Raw genomic sequence first — 19,494 nt, forward strand, 5'->3', positions numbered from 1 at the left:
AAAAAAAAAAAACAACTTATATAAATGCAAAGCACCAAAGTTAAACACTTCCATTTATCAGAGCTGGATCTCAACAGCTGCTAAGAAAAGCTTTGGTTTTAAAAGTGGGGAGTTTTACAGAGAAAAATCCTGTCTCCCAAAGAGAAACAGCTCTGTGAAAGCTGGTCCAGGGTGCTGCACACCACACTGAGAGGAGAAATTAAAGAATTTCTGTAGAATTTCTTCAGAATTAAAATAGGGTGAACAGTTCTGGAAGAGGAAGGATGGAATTAAGGTGTCTGTACTGTTTAAATTTCCTCCTGCCTGTCAAACATTCCCATCTCTGGCAACAGCAGCAGGGCATCATTTGCAGTTTGGTCTCCAGCCCTGGGTATTGACAGGATGAAGTTATTGGAAACATTCCCTTCAGAATGGGAATTGTTATGGCTGGAAAATGTTGAGTTGTTTATTGCTACAAGAGGGATGCTGTGACCCAACGCTGGCAGCGTTTTTGGGGTCTTTTACTCCCACCCATGAGTCGGGGGTGAAATCTGGGATTGCTTGTCAGGATTTCCTGTTTCTCTGGGGGTTTTCTCTGTGCCACGTTGCTTTGAGGTGCACGACAAACCCAGGCAGTGTTTCAAGGGGGGCTTTATTTAACACAAAAGCAGCAAAGCACTTAAAACCACAGAAGTTTAACAGATCTCTTTTGACCTATTTGTTATTTCTGGTTTTGTCAAAGGTCTCAGCTGAGCAAGGAAACCTTCCAGGCCCCTTGAAAGGGGTTGAATTTGGTAGAATTACCTTTTAAGCTGAGGCCCAAGTACACTTTTTAAAGTACAATCACCCAAAAATATGAACTCAGAAGCCCACTTGGAGGTATTGTAACAGGCACTCCTTCTTTACAGTCAGAACAGACTTGGCAAAATCCAACAACAGCAGAATTCCATCTCTAACAGCAGAGTGAAGGAAGCCTTTCCTAGCATTTATTAATAATTCCACTCTCTTCCCAACAAGCTCTGACTTGCCTCTACAGGATCTGCCAGTCTGCAGGAAAGAAGATTCACTTTTAATCCTGTTCTCCAATTGGGTGACAAAGTAACCTGGAAAAATAATTAAGGATCTTTGTTATCACAGCACCTTGGCAGAGATTATTTTGAGATGTCACACAGCATGTTTGACAGATCTATTTGCATCATTTCCTGTGTGAGTACACATTTATGCCATGTGCCTGTCACTGCTGAAGTCAAACATTTTCATTCTGTCCTGGAAACAGGGACAGAGAAAGGGGAGATGGGAGAGTAAGAAGAGTTTTCCCAGAAAGGACAAGTTTAAAAGTGAAAAACTGTTTTGAATTAAACATTAAATACTAACTTTGAAGTAAATCTTGCTTCGTTCCAAGAGGAGTTGCCATTTCAGTGCAGTCTTCTGGTTTTCTTCCAGCATGAGGAATTCATGGACCTGTTAACAGGACACCACAGAATACTTCAGCAGGTAGTTAAAACATCTCCACAACACAATGATGACGAAAAGAACATTTTACATATTTTTATACATTTCTAAGCTGTATTTTTCTATTTTAACATAGTGCTTGGTGTGATATGTGTACCAAGACAGTCTCATTAACAAATTGCAGGGTGTTTGAAAATCAGAGGCAGGGATTTCCAACCACGTTCTCAGAAGAGCAGTGTTCTGAACTGGCTTCACACTTACACTGAACACTATTCCTGCTGGCATCTGCTGAGTTCCAAATTTTACCTTGTCAAACAGCTCTGTGTGTCCATCCATGGATTCCATCCATCCATGGATTCTATCTATCCATCCATCCATCCATCCATCCATCCATCCATCCATCATCCATCCATCATCCATCCATCCATCCATCCATCCATCCATCCATCCATCATCCATCCATCCATCATCCATCATCCATCCATCCATCCATCCATCCATCCATCATCCATCCATCCATCATCCATCCATCCATCATCCATCCATCCATCCATCATCCATCCATCCATCATCCATCCATCATCCATCCATCCATCCATCCATCCATCATCCATCCATCATCCATCCATCCATCCATCATCCATCCATCCATCCATCATCCATCATCCATCCATCATCCATCCATCCATCCATCCATCCATCCATCATCCATCCATCCATCCATGCCATTTTTCTAACTCTTGCACACACACAGAACATTTGCAGGTGTTTGTAATTCCCACCAGGCTCCTCAGCTGAGCTCAGGAGGAACAGCCCAATCCCCTCTTACTGTGCAGCCCAGGCTTTCCTCAGCGACACAGTCGGACAGGTAGCAGGAGCGCAGGGTGCCCGTGTGATCTGTCACATCCACCAGGATGTCAAAGCTGGCAAAGGTGGACTTGGCCTCTGGAGAGACATCACTGCAGAAGGTGCAGGTGTTTGATGCTTCATTCACGATGAACCGGCAGATTGAGCTGGAACACAAGGAGAGAATTCATGCAGCTATGCAATTTATTCTTCCTGAAACTTTCCTGAGATTTCCCAAGAGATTTTGTCTTTAAAAAAAAAAAGTTTTTATCTCCTAAACTCTTGAGTCTGTCTGAGTCAAAGTGATCTCTTTCTTTTTCACTCTAGGACCATAAAGAGCCTTCACAGAGCCCACAGCAGAAACCCACATGGCATCCTCCAGAGGAGTTTTATTTCTTCTCTGGGATGGGACTAAAATACTGCTCCATCTCATTTGGGTGTGGGGAAGAGGGACAAGCAGTTTTTAGCACACATTCCAAGCAGGCAGTTGCTCACCATCTGTTGCGCAGGACTCTGGACACGTTCTCATCAATGTCCAGGGTGGAAATGTAGCCATAAATAATTCCATGGAGAGGTTCCAGCTTCCCATCACTCTGCAGAGCTTTTTCTTTCAGCTGTTCCACTGTGTAGACATCCACTACAGCCTCCACTACAAGTTTAAAAGACACGTTAAGGGTGTCTGAGCCAGAAATTACTCAAAGAGCAATGGCCAAAATGGATCTTAAGGCAATAAAAAGGAGATTTAAAGCAGCAGAAAAGCACTCCCCCAAAAAAAAGTAAAACAAAAGGGAACTCGGATCAGGAATATATCTATGATTTAATCTTTTTGTCCTCCAAAAGGAGTTTTTGACAAAAGCTTTTCCCCTCACTTTTCCATACTCTCTGGACAGAAAGAGCACACCAGACAGGCTGCAGCTGGCACAGTCAGCTGGAGACACATAAAATAAGGGACAGCCCCAAGAAACCATCCAAACTTTACATATTCAGCCAGGCTGGACCTGAGTTTTGTTTTTCTGAGAGCACAGAGCAGGAATTATTTCAGCTGCACTATGAAAAAACACTGCAGGTAAATAAAATCAATTTCTTACAGTTAATGGTTTCATTTGCCAGCTCCTTCACTGGGCTGGGCAGAGCTCCTGCCTGGGCGCTCTCTTTGATGAAGCTGAAGAGAACATTTGCTTCTGCTGTTTCTGAGGATGCATTTTTAAAAGTTATCAGTATATGTTGTATGTAAAAATCACAACATTTTTATATTTTACAACTTTTTATTCTGGTAACACAAACACGTTGGAATTAGCCAAGACTTGCTTTTCTCTTTTTTATTTTAACTGTCAGTCCTGCATGGAATAAACCTATGAAGGAAAAGGAAAATAAGAGAAAGGGAAAGGGAAGGGGAAAGGGAAAAGGAAAGGGAAAGGGAAAAGAGTAGAAGCCAAAGGAACTGGTCATCACAGACAAAAAGCAGAGAGCTTTGTGAGAAGCAGGCAGAAGAAATCACAGTTCCAATAGATTAATTAATGCATTCTAGCCTAGAATAATTACTAAAAGCAAAGGAATACTTGAGCAGCTCTTACCTGGGTTAGTTGTAATGATGGTTTTGGATATCACAGTTGCAGTCATGCAGTTCCTAAATTTGTCAAAATTGATTCTGACATCTGATGCAAATATAACTGCACAAAAACACCCCTATGTTACTGGAGAATAAATGTCACACAAAGAACTACAGTAAAACCATAAATCAGACAGTTTTACCTGTTTCTTGGGGGACCCAACTCTGTGCCAGCTGGATGGATTCATTATCCCAGCTAAACAAAACAAAAGTGGATGTATCAAAACATTTTTGAAACAGCACTCAAACTGCTTAGTGACTAAAACTAAATAAATAATAAAATAAATAATATTTCTTTATTATATTATACATTAATATTATATGATCAATATAATATTAATTAACTAAATAAATAAACTAAATAATGTAGTTGTAATAAAATTGGCCAAAGGGGACACGACTCCTTTGTGACACTGAAATTCCATGAGCCTGTTTTATCCCAAACAGGATAAAATAAAGATGGGTTTAAATGCAGAATATACCTGGGGGAAATGCTGTATTTCAGCTTTTATCAAAGTCATTTCTAACTAAAGCAAATCCCAGTTAAAGGAGCTGTTTGTGCTCAGATCCCCAGGCCAGATGTTCAGCCACTTCCAACACTGGGATCTTTGTGGCTGGGGATGATGAGACTGGAGTGAGGTCAGAGTATCCCTCAAAAATGGTAATTTCATGCTCTCTTGATAAAATCACATTCAGCTCCTCCTAAATTTGGCTGGCAAGAGCACAGCCAAAGCACAGATTTGTTCTGGTGGGTTTTCTCCTTAATCCTTGGACAAAGATTTAAGATATTTCCTCTTCATCCGATATTGCTCAGCCAGCTCTTCACTGCTGGGCTCTGAAATACCCTGACAGTGCCCAAATCCCAGCCCTGAGAGAGAACTGATGGAGGAGCTGCTCCAAATTAACCCTGGGCTGGAAGGGTTCACCCCTGAGATGCTTCTTTTGGGTTTGTGGCTATGAATGGTGTTAAACATCCCATGATAAAAATCCCTGGTGATAACAGCTCACAGTGCAGGGCTGCCTGCCTACATCCCCTGAGGGAACAAAGGTCACTGAAGTCATTTTTTAACCACCAAACAATCTCAGGGCAAGGGAATAATATCCACACCCCCCACATGTCCCTGCACATGGAAAAGCCACAAGTTTATTGAACAAACTCTGGGCAAAATGCAAAGGTTCCTCTGTGAACAAGGCACTGTTTGCAGCAGGGATGGGGTGGGTGGAGTCGTGTTTGTAAACAGGACAGAGCTTGAAAATACAGCCAAAGCCGTATCAAAATGTTTCTGCATTATTTCAAATATTTAAAAACAATTTCCACCCATTTCCACTCCACTTGCAATTCTGCTTGGCTTTAAAAATGGATCATGCTCTTCATTTTCCTGCCCTCCTGTTTGTGGAAGAGACACAACAGCCTTTGCAGCTGGTTTTAAATGCCATTTCCTGCATTAGCTCAAATGTCCACATGAAAAAAAATGAATTATTTGGAACTGAGCTTCATTTTGCCATCCATGAGCCAGCAGGCTGTCAGCAAGCCATAAAACTACACAAGATATATAAGGCCACTCTAATGAATCTCTTTTTTAAGTCTCTTTTCAGTGTACACTGCTGCCTCAGCTCAGTTGCCTCCTAAATAACAATATATTCAAATTAAAAGACAGGCTTATAGTTAATTGGTGTGTCTTATAGCTAACTGTTCTACCTGTGTTTGAATTATTTTGTACTTTTTAGTGAATTAAAGAACATTTTACCATACTATTGGGAAAGACCTCTCTGTTTCATCATACAGCTTGACTTCACACCTCTGGCCTTTCCTTTTGTCTGAAGTCATGAAATATTTTGGCTCCCCAACCTTTAAGAAGAAAGAGAAGAAGTCACTTGTCCTCTCTTCAGTATTTAGGAGAATAAAACTCACAACCTAGGAAATAAAAGGGTTAGAAAAGGGAAGGCTGTAGACTACTAAAGATGGCATCACTTAATTTTTTCCTTTCATTTTGTTGGTAAAAATCTCATCAAAGGATGTGTGGGGTTATAATCACTCAGGTGCCAGGCTGAACAAACAGAGTCCTCACTGTGAGGCCCAAAATCCACCTTTACACAGATTTACAGTGGAGTTACTGGTGTCAGAGTCCACAAATGCTCCTCACTCACTGCCATCACAGCCCAAAATCCACATTTACAGATTTAGAGTGAAGTTACTGGTGTCAGAGTCCACAAATTCTCCTCACTTACTGCCATCACAGCCCAAAATCCACCTTTACACAGATTTACAGTGAAGTTATTGGTGTCAGAGCTCAGAAATGCTCCTCACTCACTGCCATCACAGCCCAAAATCTTCATTTACAGATTTACAGTGGAGTTATTGGTGTCAGAGCAGAGAAATGCTCCTCACTCACTGCAATCACAGCCCAAAATCCACACTGACACAGATTTACAGTGGAGTTATTGGTGTCAGAGCAGAGAAATGCTCCTCACTCACTGCCATCACAGCCCAAAATCCACCTTTACACAGATTTACAGTGAAGTTACTGGTGTCAGAGCAGAGAAATGCTCCTCACTCACTGCCATCACAGCCCAAAATCCACATTTACAGATTTAGAGTGAAGTTACTGGTGTCAGAGCCCACAAATGCTCCTCACTCACTGCCATCACAGCCCAAAATCCACACTGACACAGATTTACAGTGAAGTTATTGGTGTCAGAGCAGAGAAATGCTCCTCACTCACTGCCATCACAGCCCAAAATCCACATTAACACAGATTTACAGTGAAGTTACTGGTGTCAGAGCTCAGAAATGCTCCTCACTCACTGCCATCACAGCCCAAAATCCACATTTACAGATTTAGAGTGAAGTTACTGGTGTCAGAGCTCAGAAATGCTCCTCACTCACTGCCATCACAGCTGCCAGCACGTTGAGGACTCTCCCATGGAGGCTTTGTCCATTTGCCACGATGTCCCCCAGGGAATAATAATCCTGAGGGTCCTTGACAGGCAGGTGCAGCAGAGCCAGGAGCCTGGTGTCTGTGTCGTAGCAGGAAGAGGTTTTAACCACAGAGTGGTTTTCACTGAGCAATAATTTGTAGCCACTAGAACAGAACAAATCCCATGGATCAGCACTGCACTCACTGAGGTATATCAACAGTGTAAAATGTTAATTCAATTCATATGGAAAAGCAACTTTATTTTTATTTAGTTTTTCCTAAAGGTACAAAAAATTCTTGTTGATTTTACTCGAAGAATGAAATTTACTCTGTTTAGTAACAAAGAGCATTATTGCTTTATGGCCTTCTATTTATGAAATATATTCTCCTTTGAGATTTAACCAGACATTGTTGAGCTACACAAGAAGAAAACACCAAATATTTCTACCAATTTCATGTTGCTGGAAATTAAAGCAAGTATTAACTTTGATCTTTCTAGAAAGAACTACCACTCCATGCTTTAAATTTACCTAGGAGTTACAGGGTTGAATTTTTCTTCTCTTTCTGCTTCCTTTGACTGAATTAAAGGATTTTCAATTGTAACTAAAATAAAGCATTGATAAGTAATGTTAGAAATTGATTATAGGTACAATTACAGATATTTTTGTATGTACACTCTGCAAGCTCACAAGTTTTACCCAAACAACCACGGGCAGGAAAATCTTTCTATGAATTTAAAAAGATAAAAGCACATCCTGTGAATAAATACAGGATTTTTGTTGTGGTTTTATCAGCAATCACAGTCATATCTGTAACTGAGGGAAGACAAACACCAAACTGCTTTACAGCTTATTTTTCATCATTTTTAAGACCTCAGCATAATGTAAGATTTGACATTGATTAACTGCAGGCCAGTTCTGAGCTGCTGCACTCAGTGGGTTTCTTTTGTTGACATATTTACTGGGCTAGAGTTGAAATCCTTGGAATCTTGTTCCTTTCCTCTTTATACTGAACAGAACTGAACAATTTGTTTCCAATTAGGCTGTGAGTCCTCAGAGCACAACACAGCAAAGCCACCAGCACAACCCTGATTTCCATGCAAACAAGTGAGAATAAATAAAATAAATAAACTCACCACAGTCACCAACCCTGAAGCTTTCTGAGAGGGATCTGATGTATTCTTCTCTGCCCCACGACTGGACATTAATGAAACAGGTTGGGGAATCACGAATGGTAAAATTGAAGGTGTATCTTTCAGTGCCAATGTCTGCAAAAATAAACAGGCCTGTAGCAATTCCTCAGCACAGCTTGATTTCTAACTAGAATATGTGTATAAAAACTCCTCTTTTGAGGTTTTCCTGGATTTTGGCAAGGATTTCCTTGCTGGAGGCCAGCAGGTGGTGCAGGAACACGCTGGTGTTTTTGGGAATGCAATTCCTGCTGTGGTACCTGTCCACCCTGTGCTTCACTTTGGGCAGGGTATCAACTCCCAGATCAAACAGGGGAGAAGTGCAGGAGCTGTGGGAGATGACAGCCAGGCCTGGCAAACACAAACACAGAAACAAAGAAACACAGAAACACAGAAACACAGAAACACAGAAACACAGAAACACAGAAACACAGAAACACAGAAACACACACACAAACACACAAACACACAAACACACACACAAACACACACACACACAAACACACACACACACAAACACACACAAACACACACACAAACACACACACAAACACACAAACACACAAACACACAAACACACACACAAACACACAAACACACACACAAACACACACACACACAAACACACACACACAAACACACACAAACACACACACAAACACACACACAAACACACAAACACACAAACACACAAACACACACACAAACACACAAACACACACACAAACACACACACACAAACACACAAACACACAAACACACACACAAACACACACACAAACACACAAACACACAAACACACAAACACACACACAAACACACAAACACACACACAAACACACACACACAAACACACAAACACACAAACACACACACAAACACACAAACACACACACAAACACACACACAAACACACAAACACACACACAAACACACAAACACACACACACAAACACACACACACAAACACACAAACACACAAACACACAAACACACACACACACACACACACAAACACACAAACACACAAACACACAAACACACACACACAAACACACACACACACACACACAAACACACACACAAACACACAAACACACAAACACACAAACAAACACACAAACACACAAACACACAAACACACACACAAACACACAAACACACACACAAACACACAAACACACAAACACATACACAAACACACAAACACACAAACAGGGCTCGTTTGTACTCACAGCCCCTCTTGTGTAGGAGCTGGGCTGACCCCATGGGTGATGAGCCCTGCTGATGTTTAACTGAATAATGAATTTATTCAGGATATCAGAGCTCTGTCTCATTCAGGTAACTTATAAAGTTTTCCATGGATCGCAGCATGGTGAAATAGATTATTGAATTATCAAGGAAAGCTCCAGGGATCCCCTGAGTGCAGCTCCATGGAGCACACACAGCCCACCTGCAGACTCTGCACTGGTGCCACCCGTTTTGGGTGACTGCAATGACTTTCTCCTAAAATGTCACCCCTCCAGCAGCTCAGCAGGAGCCAGTGGCAGCAGAACAACTGAGCCCTTCTCCTGGAGCTGGAATGGCTCCCCAGGGCTGGAGGTGCTTCCTGACAGTGTTTGAACCAACCCTGACTGTAAATTTGTTATTTCAACTTCCAACTAATGCTGTATTAACAACATACAATTCCCATTTTGTCCCAGATGAGGCTGTTGCTGCTCAAGCCAGAAATTACAAGATATGTCCTCAACATTTCTGTTTTAAGAGATAACAAATATGAAGGCACCAGCTCCATTCCAGCAGTATTTATAGAGTGGGTTCATATTGGTTCCATCTTCAGAGCACCAAACATTTCCATGGCAGAGTTTTTCCAATTTCTAATTGATAAGCCAAACCAATGCTGCTCTTTCACCTTGCTCTCAAACAGACACCATTTTTTTGGGGGTGTGTTTTTATTCTATCCATTTTACACTGAGAAATCTATTTATCATTTAAATCTTGATTTCAGCCATCTCTGCCAAATTACACCATTGAAGAAAATGAAAGAAAAAGTTTAAAGGGACTGTACTTTTTCGGTCTGGAAAGCTTCTGACATCTGTTTTCCCAATAACCACCCCGATTACATTCTGAAAAATAAAAAGATTATAGAGTACATGTATTAAACCCAGATGTAGATGATGAATTAGATTTCATGGAATTATACTCTGCTGATGATAATAAACATATTTCTGACTGGTAATCATTTTAATCTATTTATTCCACAGAACCCTATGACCTAAAGAGTAAAACATAAACACACAAGTTTACTTTAGGAAAAAAATTGTGACTAATAAAAATATTAAAATAAATACATCTGTTTCTATTTGGGGAGAAAATGGGAGGACAAAAGTTCACCCCAAACCTTCACGATTTTGGCTGTTCTACAGCAATCTCTCCTCAGGTAGGCAGCAATATTGTTGTTTTATGCTCTCTGCACAGGTCCCAGATCTCCTCAGATGCTCCATGGAAAGTCTGGACAGGATTTATTTTACAGTGAAGTGTCCAAGGTTTTCCTGGCTGTCAGCACCACGAGCCACACGTGTGCACCCACAGAAGCTTATCCTGGCCTCAGCCAAGCAACCTAAATTTCTACAGGTTCTTCTCCCTTGCTATCTTTCAACAAGGGAGCTGAGGAAAGGAGCTTTTCTGTTGATTCAGACCAAAATCAGTTTTGTCCTGCTTTGCTAAACCTGTGTTTATTATGTAAAAGCATCCTGTTCTGAACTGCCAAGCACAGCTACTGGGAGCAAACACACACAGGTAGATAGAGATGTATTATCTAACTATCTATAATATCATATATTATGGGTGGTGGTTGTTGTTTTTTGGGTGGTCCTTGGTGCCAGAGAAGAGTTTTGCAGTGCTCATTTGGGATTTAAGAGGTCAGCAAAGAAAGTCAGAAGGGCTGGAAGTGCAATTCTGCCAGGACCCTTCAAAACATGAAGCATCCTGCATCAGTTCCACTTCACAGAATCCTGGAATGGTTTGGGTTGGAAGGATCTTGAATCCCCTCCAGTGCCAGCCCTGTCCTGGGCAGGGTCACTTCCCACCGTCCCAGGCTGCTCCAAGCCCTGTCCAGCCTGGCTTTGGACCCTCCCAGGGATGTGGCAGCCTCAGCTCCTTCACACGAGCCCTTCTCGCAATCCTGCCCGTCCCATTCCAGCAGAATTCCGGAGCCAGGTGGGAAGGGCAGGGTTTCAACTCAAAAACCCACCCAGGATTCATTCTGTGCTCGTTCACAAAGCAGCGTGACCTGCCTGACTTCACTGTCACGATATGGACACGGGCTCAAAAATCAGCTCTCGGATTTCCCTGGAATCGCTAGAGGGAGCACGGGAACTGCCTTATCCTGCAGGGATGGAAACTCTCAGGAAGAGGCCACTTGTGTACAGCAGTTTAATATTCCCCTTCCAGACTGACTGAATGCTTTCTGTCCACTGCATGCAGTGAGTCCGGACAGGATTTTGTTTTTCTATTTTGGGTTTTGCTTCTTAATTTATTTTTTTTTTAATCTATTAAATCAGAGTGCAACATTCCCTGTATCTCACCACCAAATGTCAAAAGAACTGACATTTAAAATGAGTGCCTGCAGAAGTTAGGCTGATTGTGCCTAATTTCTGATGCAAATATCCAATTTCCCAAAGAAATCTGCCCCAGCTCTGCTGTAAATGTGTTCACCTCTGGGTGTCCATCAGTGAGCCTGCACTGATCATTCTATCATAAATTATTATTTTATAAAAATACTTTCATTGCCGTGTGTTGCTAACTGCGATACTCAAGATTACTTTTATTTGTAAAATAACAGCTTTTAACTGGGTTAGTGGATCATTATTTGAGAGGAACTGTGAATGACAGGTTAAATTAGCATTGCTGAAGATCAGTTTGGATCAATATGGCTCTAAGGGAATAGAAAACTCTTAGATCATCCCTTTTCTGTGATGCCTCTTTCATTGGTTTAAAGTAAATGAGAAAAAAAAATCATGCCATCCCAAATAAAAAGTGAGAATGGGAAAATTCCATGTTTTCACTCTTTCCAGGAACATCAGGACTTTTCTGGGGCAGGGGAGGGGGGATTCTGCCTCTCTGCTCAGATGAGACCCCACCTGCAGAGCTGCCTCCAGCCCTGAGCTCCCAGCACAGGAAGGTCCTGGAGCTGTTGGGGTGAGTCCAAAAAAGGCTCCAGGATGATTGGGAAGGCTGAAAGAATTGGGATTGCTCATCCTGGAAAAAAAGAAGCTTTGGTGTGACCTGTGGCCTTCCAGAGGCTGAAGGAGCTGACAAGAAACATGGAGAGAGGCTCTTTACAAGGGATGGAGTGACTGGACAAGGGGCAATGGCTTCAGACTGCAAAAGAGTGGGTTTAGGATACTGGGGAGAAATCCTTCCCTGGCAGGGTGGGGATGCCCTGGCACAGGTGCCCAGAGCAGCTGGGGCTGCCCCTGGATCCCTGGCAGTGCCCAGGCCAGGCTGGACAGAGCTTGGATCACCCTGGGACAGTGGAAGGGGTCCCTGCCATGGCAGAGGTGGCACTGGATGGGCTTTAAGCTCCCTTCCAACCCAGTCTGTAATTCTATACAAATCCATTTTTTATCCTAAAGAGACAGAACCAATCCTGCCATGGAACTGTGAGATATTTTTTTCCCCCCTTTCCATAGCGTGCCGTGAGAGACTGCTGAGGTCACAGATGATTGTGGCTGCATAATGCTGACTCTGTAATGTCTTTAATAATGTCTTCATTAATTCAGCATCCATTTAAAGTGCCACAAAGGAGCCTCTGATACATTGAATTGTCTGGTCAATATCTGTGCCTGTGGTACCCACAGGCTGTGGACAACAACAGCATCAATTTTCATTTTGCTGCTTTGCACACAAAGAAGGGAAGGTCCTTTCTACCCAACAATTGCACTAATGCTATCAGTACCTAAATACACATCAATTACATAATTTTGCAGTAATATAAGACAGTCAGATACAATTTCATCTGGGGACAAAAGGACCATGGCTGTGAGACTTACAGGACGAGCGAGGTTTGGATGCAGATCTGAAAGTGCAACAAAGTCCCGTGCTGAACGAGAATGAGCCATTCTTTATCTGAAACTTGAGGAAACTGACTTAGATTTTGTAAAAATCCAAACAAATCACTTAAGACCATTCACAGTGAGAATAACAAGTTATTTTTTAGCATAAATGTTTTGACCTAATAGCATCTGTTTTCAATAAGAGGCATTTCAAGCCATCTGAAGTAGACAATTCTTTATTGTTTGGATTTGGCGATGGAAGTTATGAATTTTACTGTGACAGCTTTACCTAAGCTTCTCAAATAAAGGCCTGTAATTTTTATTTATTATTCATCATTAAATGACTCCATTAGCACCAGGCTCTGAAAAATATTTACCCTCCTTCTCTCTGGGAAGCCCAAGTGAATTTAATGAGGCAGCTCATATATAAAAGGCAATTTATATGTGAGGAAAGAGAAGTGTTGCGTGTAAGCACCTTTAATTGAGGTTTTGGACTAAATATTAAACTACTTTAAAATGTGAGTTTATTCCTTCCTCAAAATAGAAAAGTTCTGAATTTATTAAAATAAAATTTATGAAAACCTGTTCTTTTCAGGCTGCCAACATGGTATTTACTGCCCAGCCCTGAGAGTACCTAGGTTCAACCTAGAGATGCCAAAGTGGAGCCATGGGTGCTTTGTTAGACACTCTGAATGCCTCTTATTATTTCATGGGTTCCTCAGAGACATTTAAATACTTAACAAATAGTTGTCAGATTCTATTTTTTGTTGTAAAAAGAACCATCTCATTGTCCAAATCTTAATAATCATTAATAGGAGAGAGCTGCTGACATTTTTCAGAGGATGCCTGTTCAAGCTTTAGAACGAAATCCTGAATGCCTTTCACAGTCTTTGTACCTGGAACCTTGTGTGAGAATTATTAACCACTCCATCAGGCATTAGGATAAAGGTCTGTTGAACTAGAGGACAAATAAACCTACATTTTAAAGAAAAATAAGCAGTTATCTGAGAAGCAAGTGATTTTTCTAAAAGAGCATTTCAAACTACACTCTCACAGAGAGACAGCCCAAATTTGCCTTACAGAAACCACTGAACAGTGGGGCCCTCAAATCTGTTCCCATCCCATTAGATGGAAGAATTTATGTTTCCTTCTGCAGGAAAGTCACCTCAGCATCCCTCCAAGGCAGGGTAATATTCTCACCTCAGAAGAAGTTAAATACTGTTACCTGCTGTACCTCACAGCAGCTGGGTCGTGTCAAAGGAACCAGCACTGGAACACCTGTATCAGAGGAAGATTAAAATGGTAATTTAGGATTTTAAATGCTCTGGGTTCTGAGAGCTGGAGCAGAGCTGCCCCACTCAGGGACCCCTCAGGAGCTCCTCAACCTCCTCGGGTGCTGCTCAACCACCCCTCAGCCCATCATGGACCCCTCAGCCCTCCTCATACACCCTCCATTCCCCTCAGGTGTCCCTCACAAACCCTTCAATCTCCTCCTGGACACTTCAGCCCCTCAGGTGTCCCTCACAAACCCTTCAATCTCCTCCTGGACACTTCAGCCCCTCAGGTACCCCTCACATACCCTTCAATCTCCTCCTGGACCCCTCACATACCCTTCAATCTCCTCCTGGACACTTCAGCCCCTCAGGTACCCCTCACATACCCTTCAATCTCCTCCTGGACCCCTCACATACCCTTCAATCTCCTCCTGGACTCTTCAGCCCCTCAGGTACCCCTCACAAACCCTTCAACCACCTCCTGGACACTTCAGCCCTTCAGGTGCCCCTCACAAACCCTTCAATCTCCTCCTGAGCTCCTCAGCCCTTCAGATGCCCCTCACAAACCCTTCAATCTCCTCCTGGACTCTTCAGCCCCTCAGGTACCCCTCACAAACCCTTCAACCTCCTCCTGAGCTCTTCAGCCCCTCAAGCCCCTCACAAACCCTCAGTTCCCGAAGGAGACAAAATGGCGCCGGCGCAGTGGCGGGAAAAGGGCTCCGCGCCCCGTCCTCCCTCAGGGCCGGCGCAGGCTGAGGGGAGATGTTCTCCCATCCAGCAGGGATCTCCAGCAGGCCTGGAATCCCTGGGCTTGACAAGGTAACAAAGGGTTAGACAGGATTTTGGGGTGGAATTGTTCCCTGGCAGGGTGGGCAGGCCCTGGCACAGATTCCCAGAGAGGCTGGGGCTGCCCCGGATCCCTGGCAGTGCCCAAGGCCAGGCTGGAGCTCCATGACAGTGGAAGGTGTCCCTGCCCATGGAGCTGGATGATTTTTAAGGTCCCTCCCAACCCAAACAACGCTGTGATTCCATGACTTACCAGATCAGGAATTTAAAGACAGGTTCATTCTAAAAGTATAAACACACAATGCACCAGCAAGACAAAGCAAATTGAGGAAATCTCTGGAGAAACCATTCCCCACTTCCTGATTTTTTTTCTGTTGGCTATAAGGGAAAAAAAGTCGCAGCCTGTATTTTATCAATTAATCAAAATTTCTGGTTTAAAGATATTATTTGTATTGATCCGCACCCAATAATCCTATATTTTCAGGTTCTGCAGAAGGCTGGCTTGAGCCATTTTCTTCATTTATATTGAATACAAAATTATATTTTATAAAATCAATACCCTTCACTTCTGTGTCATAAAAAACTTTACTCCTGATGAGTAATTTTATAACCCCAAGGCCACGGCTATTGGAAGTTTTTAGCATAGCCTGACAAATTCTCTGTGTTGACTCTGTGTTACAGGATCTTTCATGTCTTCAATTAAACAGCTGAAAATGGATCCCACCTGTGCTCTCGTATTTATTGTGTCACTAAAATCCGTGATAATTATCCCGTGCTGATGACAAACAGGATGCCAGGGAACTGACAGCCTGGGTGGTTTTCTTTTTCTTTTTAAGTCACTTTTTATACAGTATGATCCATGGATCTAACTTTGTTTCGTAGGCTTGATGTCTCCACCAAATGGAATATGGCATTTTTTTCTGTCGGTTCTGTTGTTTTCATTATCTCAAGCTAATGAACAAGCAGAAGATAATGAGCCTGCTGATAGGATCCTAATCGAATGGGAAGGAGAACCTGGATAGTGGCTGGGAAATGCTGGCAAAGGTACAACTCACATTCTTACAGCCATGACTGCAATGTAAAACAAGGAAAAATAAAAAAATCCCTGGAATGAGACCTGTGGGGTGTCCACTGCTGCAGAAGGTGACAAATCAGAACTCCAGCCCAGGGGCTTGCAGGGGTTGAGCTGGTCCAGTATCTCAGCAAGGTTCTGGTGGGACACAAGCACCTGCTGCAGCGGAGCCTTGCAGAACCCACCAGGATCTTGGGCATGGGTAGATCCCCACTTCCAGTGGGTTTTGTCCAGGTGGAGCTGCTTTTCTCCCACAGGCACAAAGGGCAGGTGAAACCCGACTCTGCCGTGTCCCCTCCAGGCCTTTGTTCCATTTCAAAGCCACCAGAACAAGGATGCTGTTGTGTCTCTCCTCGCCTGCCCATAATCACCGGGAAGGTTTGCTTTGTGGTCCGCTTCCATTCCTATTTTCAATGTACATTTGGAGGGGGAAAAAGAGCTGCTTTTTACTTTCCCAGGATAGCTCCTGCTGGGGAGACGTTATCAGGGCCATCGTGACAGGATGCACAAAGGCAGGGGACAAAGGGGGACCGCGGCTCTTTCCGTCTGAGATGTCTGATTAGATGCTGAATTTGTGACTTGCAGATACTGAGCCGAGGACTCTTTGACGGGCGTACCTGTCTCAGGTGACACTGTGAATTCTGCCATTCATACAGCACATGGCACCTCAGGGACAGCCAGGGACTTCTGTGCTTACTGCAAACAAGTAACACCTTTTTTTGTGTTTATATCCAACAAATGTCTAATCTGCCTTTATCCCGCTGGTTTTATGATGCCAGCTGATTTTCCCAGTCAGGAATTCTTAATGCAAGCACTGGAGAGCATCTGCAGAAACAAATGTTACTCAACTTGTATCCTGCTTTCCTCCTCAGCTGACCTCAAAGCGGTCTCAAAAAGAAATCAGCATCGTTATCTCCCTTTGGCAACTGGGAAAAGAGAGGTGAGAGAAAGGCCAGAAGAGGTTTCCTAAAATCCACGTGCCACGCAGAACCAGCTCCCGCGGGAGAGCAAGAGTGTTAATTCAGTGTTTCTCTGATCTAGTGCTTGATCCCTGAAAGCTCCAAGTGATTTTAACTCTGCAGCACTTCAGCGGCATTTACCACTCTGCCGATTGAGCCCGTGATTGGCACAGCCTTCCCATACACGGCTGCAAATTGCCCAGTCCCTGCTAATTAGGCCTCTATTCGTGAATAGATTTATTTAAATTACGCTCATTGGCATGGTCAAGGAGTGCAAATGCCATTTCGTAATTCACTTTTGCGATTTGTTAAGTGACCATCAGTACACTTTGCAGTTCAGGGGAAGAAAGTCCAGCACTAGCAGGGACATTTCAGAAATCATTTCCAAAACCAGAGCAATATAAAAATATTTGCTCTGTGCATTTTCCGCTGCCCGCAGCGTTTACTGAGAGGGCTCATTGAATATTTATACATCCTTAGGACCTAAAGAACTGGTAAAATGGAGAGGGCAGACGTGTAATTTTATGTAATTGGCCTGACTGAATGCATTAAAAGCAGCAAATTATTGCAGGTGCTCAGTGTTCGGTGGTTTTGGCTGATACCTGAATGGCAGAGCCTCGGGAATAAGGATGGACATCTTCAGCAGCAATGCAGGTGCTGATGCAGCCAACAGGTGCTCAGTGTGTGTTTAGAGATATTTAATCTCAATTTCTCCAGGTCTTTGTTCAGCTCTCACTCCAGCCTGCTTCTCCCCTGTCCATCCCAGCGCTGTTTCAGTGGGGTTTCCTCGCTCTGAGCAGCACCACCAGTACCTGCAGCACGGAAAAACACAAGAACCCGCAGCCTTGCTGTAAAATTAGCCTGACCCATGGCTGGTTCCCACCTCATCTGGGATAATTCTGCCTTCTTGGAGCCAGGGAAGATGCCAAGGCCTGAGGCTGGTGCACGCAGGTGGCAGCAGCAGGAGCCTGCAGGGAGCTCAGACCCCAAAATCGGTGTGAGCAAACAGAACTACGTGCCAAGGGCTCTGCTGGGAATGCCAACAGCTCTCTCTGCACTAGAAAAGCTCCATTTCTGGCAAAGACAAAAATAAAAAAATAAAAGCAAGCTATTTTTTTAAGGTGTAAATCTGTGTGGCTGCTCTTCCCATGGGCAGGGAGGGAATGGCATTCCCAGGGCTGGAGCTGGCGCTGCACCGCTCCCCTCCCTCCCTCCCGGGCAGTGTTTGGGTGCCTGCTCATCAGCGAGCTCATTTCCTCATGATTCCATCACTAATTAATCCCTTCTGCAGCAGTGGTGGAGCAGGAATGTCACGAAAAGGATGCGGCACAAGCCGGAGAGGAACAGGAGCCATCACCACCAGCCCCTGCACCAAAATCTGCTGCCCTGAGCTGCCAGGGAAGAGTGACAGCCCAATTTCAGCTGAAATCTGAGCCCTTCTGGATCATCACTAAGCAGTCAGTTTATTTTCAGTGAATAATTAGCAAATAAACTTATCCCAGAACTAACCTGTGTTGCTTTCCTTCCAAAAAAGCAGAGTAAGATGCCCATATAGGAACTCACTGCTTGAAAGTACTGGCACAAGGCTTTTTTTCTTCAAATTTCTCACTTTTTTGAAGCTCAGGCTTTGATTGCCCAAGATTTAAAGCCTTCAGTCTGCTGTTTAACTTGACTGAGACTACAGAAATTCAAAATTCTTCTTTTTAGAGCCTTCAGGCTATAGAGAATAACTTTTCCTGCACATAATTCCAAAATAATGTGAGCTCAGTGAAGTGACTTGGATTTTCATCACTTTCCCCGAGACCAGAATTTCCTCCTCTCTCTCTCTGAGCAAACAAGTGATGAATATTTTCCAACAAAACATCATGAATTAAAACACACAACAATTAAAAATAGTTTTAGTGACAGCTCCCTGACACAGAGGAAGAATGCATTGAGGGGGGAAGAAAAGAAGATATTTAGCATTGTTGGCTGCTTTTCAGACACTTCCAGCCATTCAAATCCATGAAACCAAACCCAAATTATATCTGGATTTCAGCTGGAGACGCATGAGACTGAGCAGTACCAATTAGGACACACGGGATGAGCATCTCCCAGTGACAATACTGGGAAAAACCCTTCCAACCTCCAGTTGCTCCAGTTTCCAACCAAGCCTAAGACTTGATCCCTGCATGGAGGAAAACTTAGGATACAATTCCCAAAGACATATGGAGCTGGCTGTAAAAGAAAACTGGGATCTTAGAGTAAACCAAATTTTTTCCTCACCACAGAACAGTGAAGGGAACAGCAGAGAAATCCAAAGGGCCCATCCAAGCTAAACTTTCCAGCACAAATCCACCTTTGATCTCCTGGC

General features: G+C 43.2%; 1 protein-coding gene across 1 annotated transcript; it reads right to left on the reverse strand.

Annotated features, from left to right (window-relative positions):
* Positions 1 to 520: 520 nt before the first annotated feature.
* On the reverse strand, positions 521 to 19,494 carry MEIOB (meiosis specific with OB-fold). The gene is made up of 17 exons (XM_058849789.1): positions 19,407 to 19,494; positions 17,744 to 17,953; positions 14,942 to 15,134; positions 14,276 to 14,328; positions 13,048 to 13,129; positions 10,062 to 10,119; positions 7,940 to 8,071; positions 7,335 to 7,407; positions 6,774 to 6,969; positions 5,635 to 5,735; positions 4,030 to 4,082; positions 3,852 to 3,947; positions 3,366 to 3,467; positions 2,773 to 2,926; positions 2,261 to 2,444; positions 1,354 to 1,440; positions 521 to 1,082 (listed from the first exon to the last, which is right to left on the reverse strand). The coding sequence occupies exons 5-17, from the start codon at positions 13,114 to 13,116 to the stop codon at positions 969 to 971; spliced, it is 1,419 nt and encodes a 472-aa protein (XP_058705772.1). The 5' UTR covers positions 13,117 to 13,129; positions 14,276 to 14,328; positions 14,942 to 15,134; positions 17,744 to 17,953; positions 19,407 to 19,494; the 3' UTR covers positions 521 to 968.

Source organism: Poecile atricapillus, chromosome 14, assembly GCF_030490865.1.
Source record: "Poecile atricapillus isolate bPoeAtr1 chromosome 14, bPoeAtr1.hap1, whole genome shotgun sequence".
Lineage (NCBI taxonomy): Eukaryota > Metazoa > Chordata > Aves > Passeriformes > Paridae > Poecile > Poecile atricapillus.

Excerpts from the sequence above, each read along its gene's own strand:
- MEIOB (XM_058849789.1), bottom strand. The coding sequence starts at position 13,116 with ATGGCTCATTCTCGTTCAGCACGGGACTTTGTTGCACTTTCAGATCTG. Across the intron at positions 5,736-6,773 it reads TGCTGGCAGCTGTGATGGCA|GTTGGGGAGCCAAAATATTT; the intron begins GTGAGTGAGGAG and ends TTCTTCTTAAAG. Across the intron at positions 3,468-3,851 it reads CATCATTACAACTAACCCAG|AAACAGCAGAAGCAAATGTT; the intron begins GTAAGAGCTGCT and ends ATGCATCCTCAG.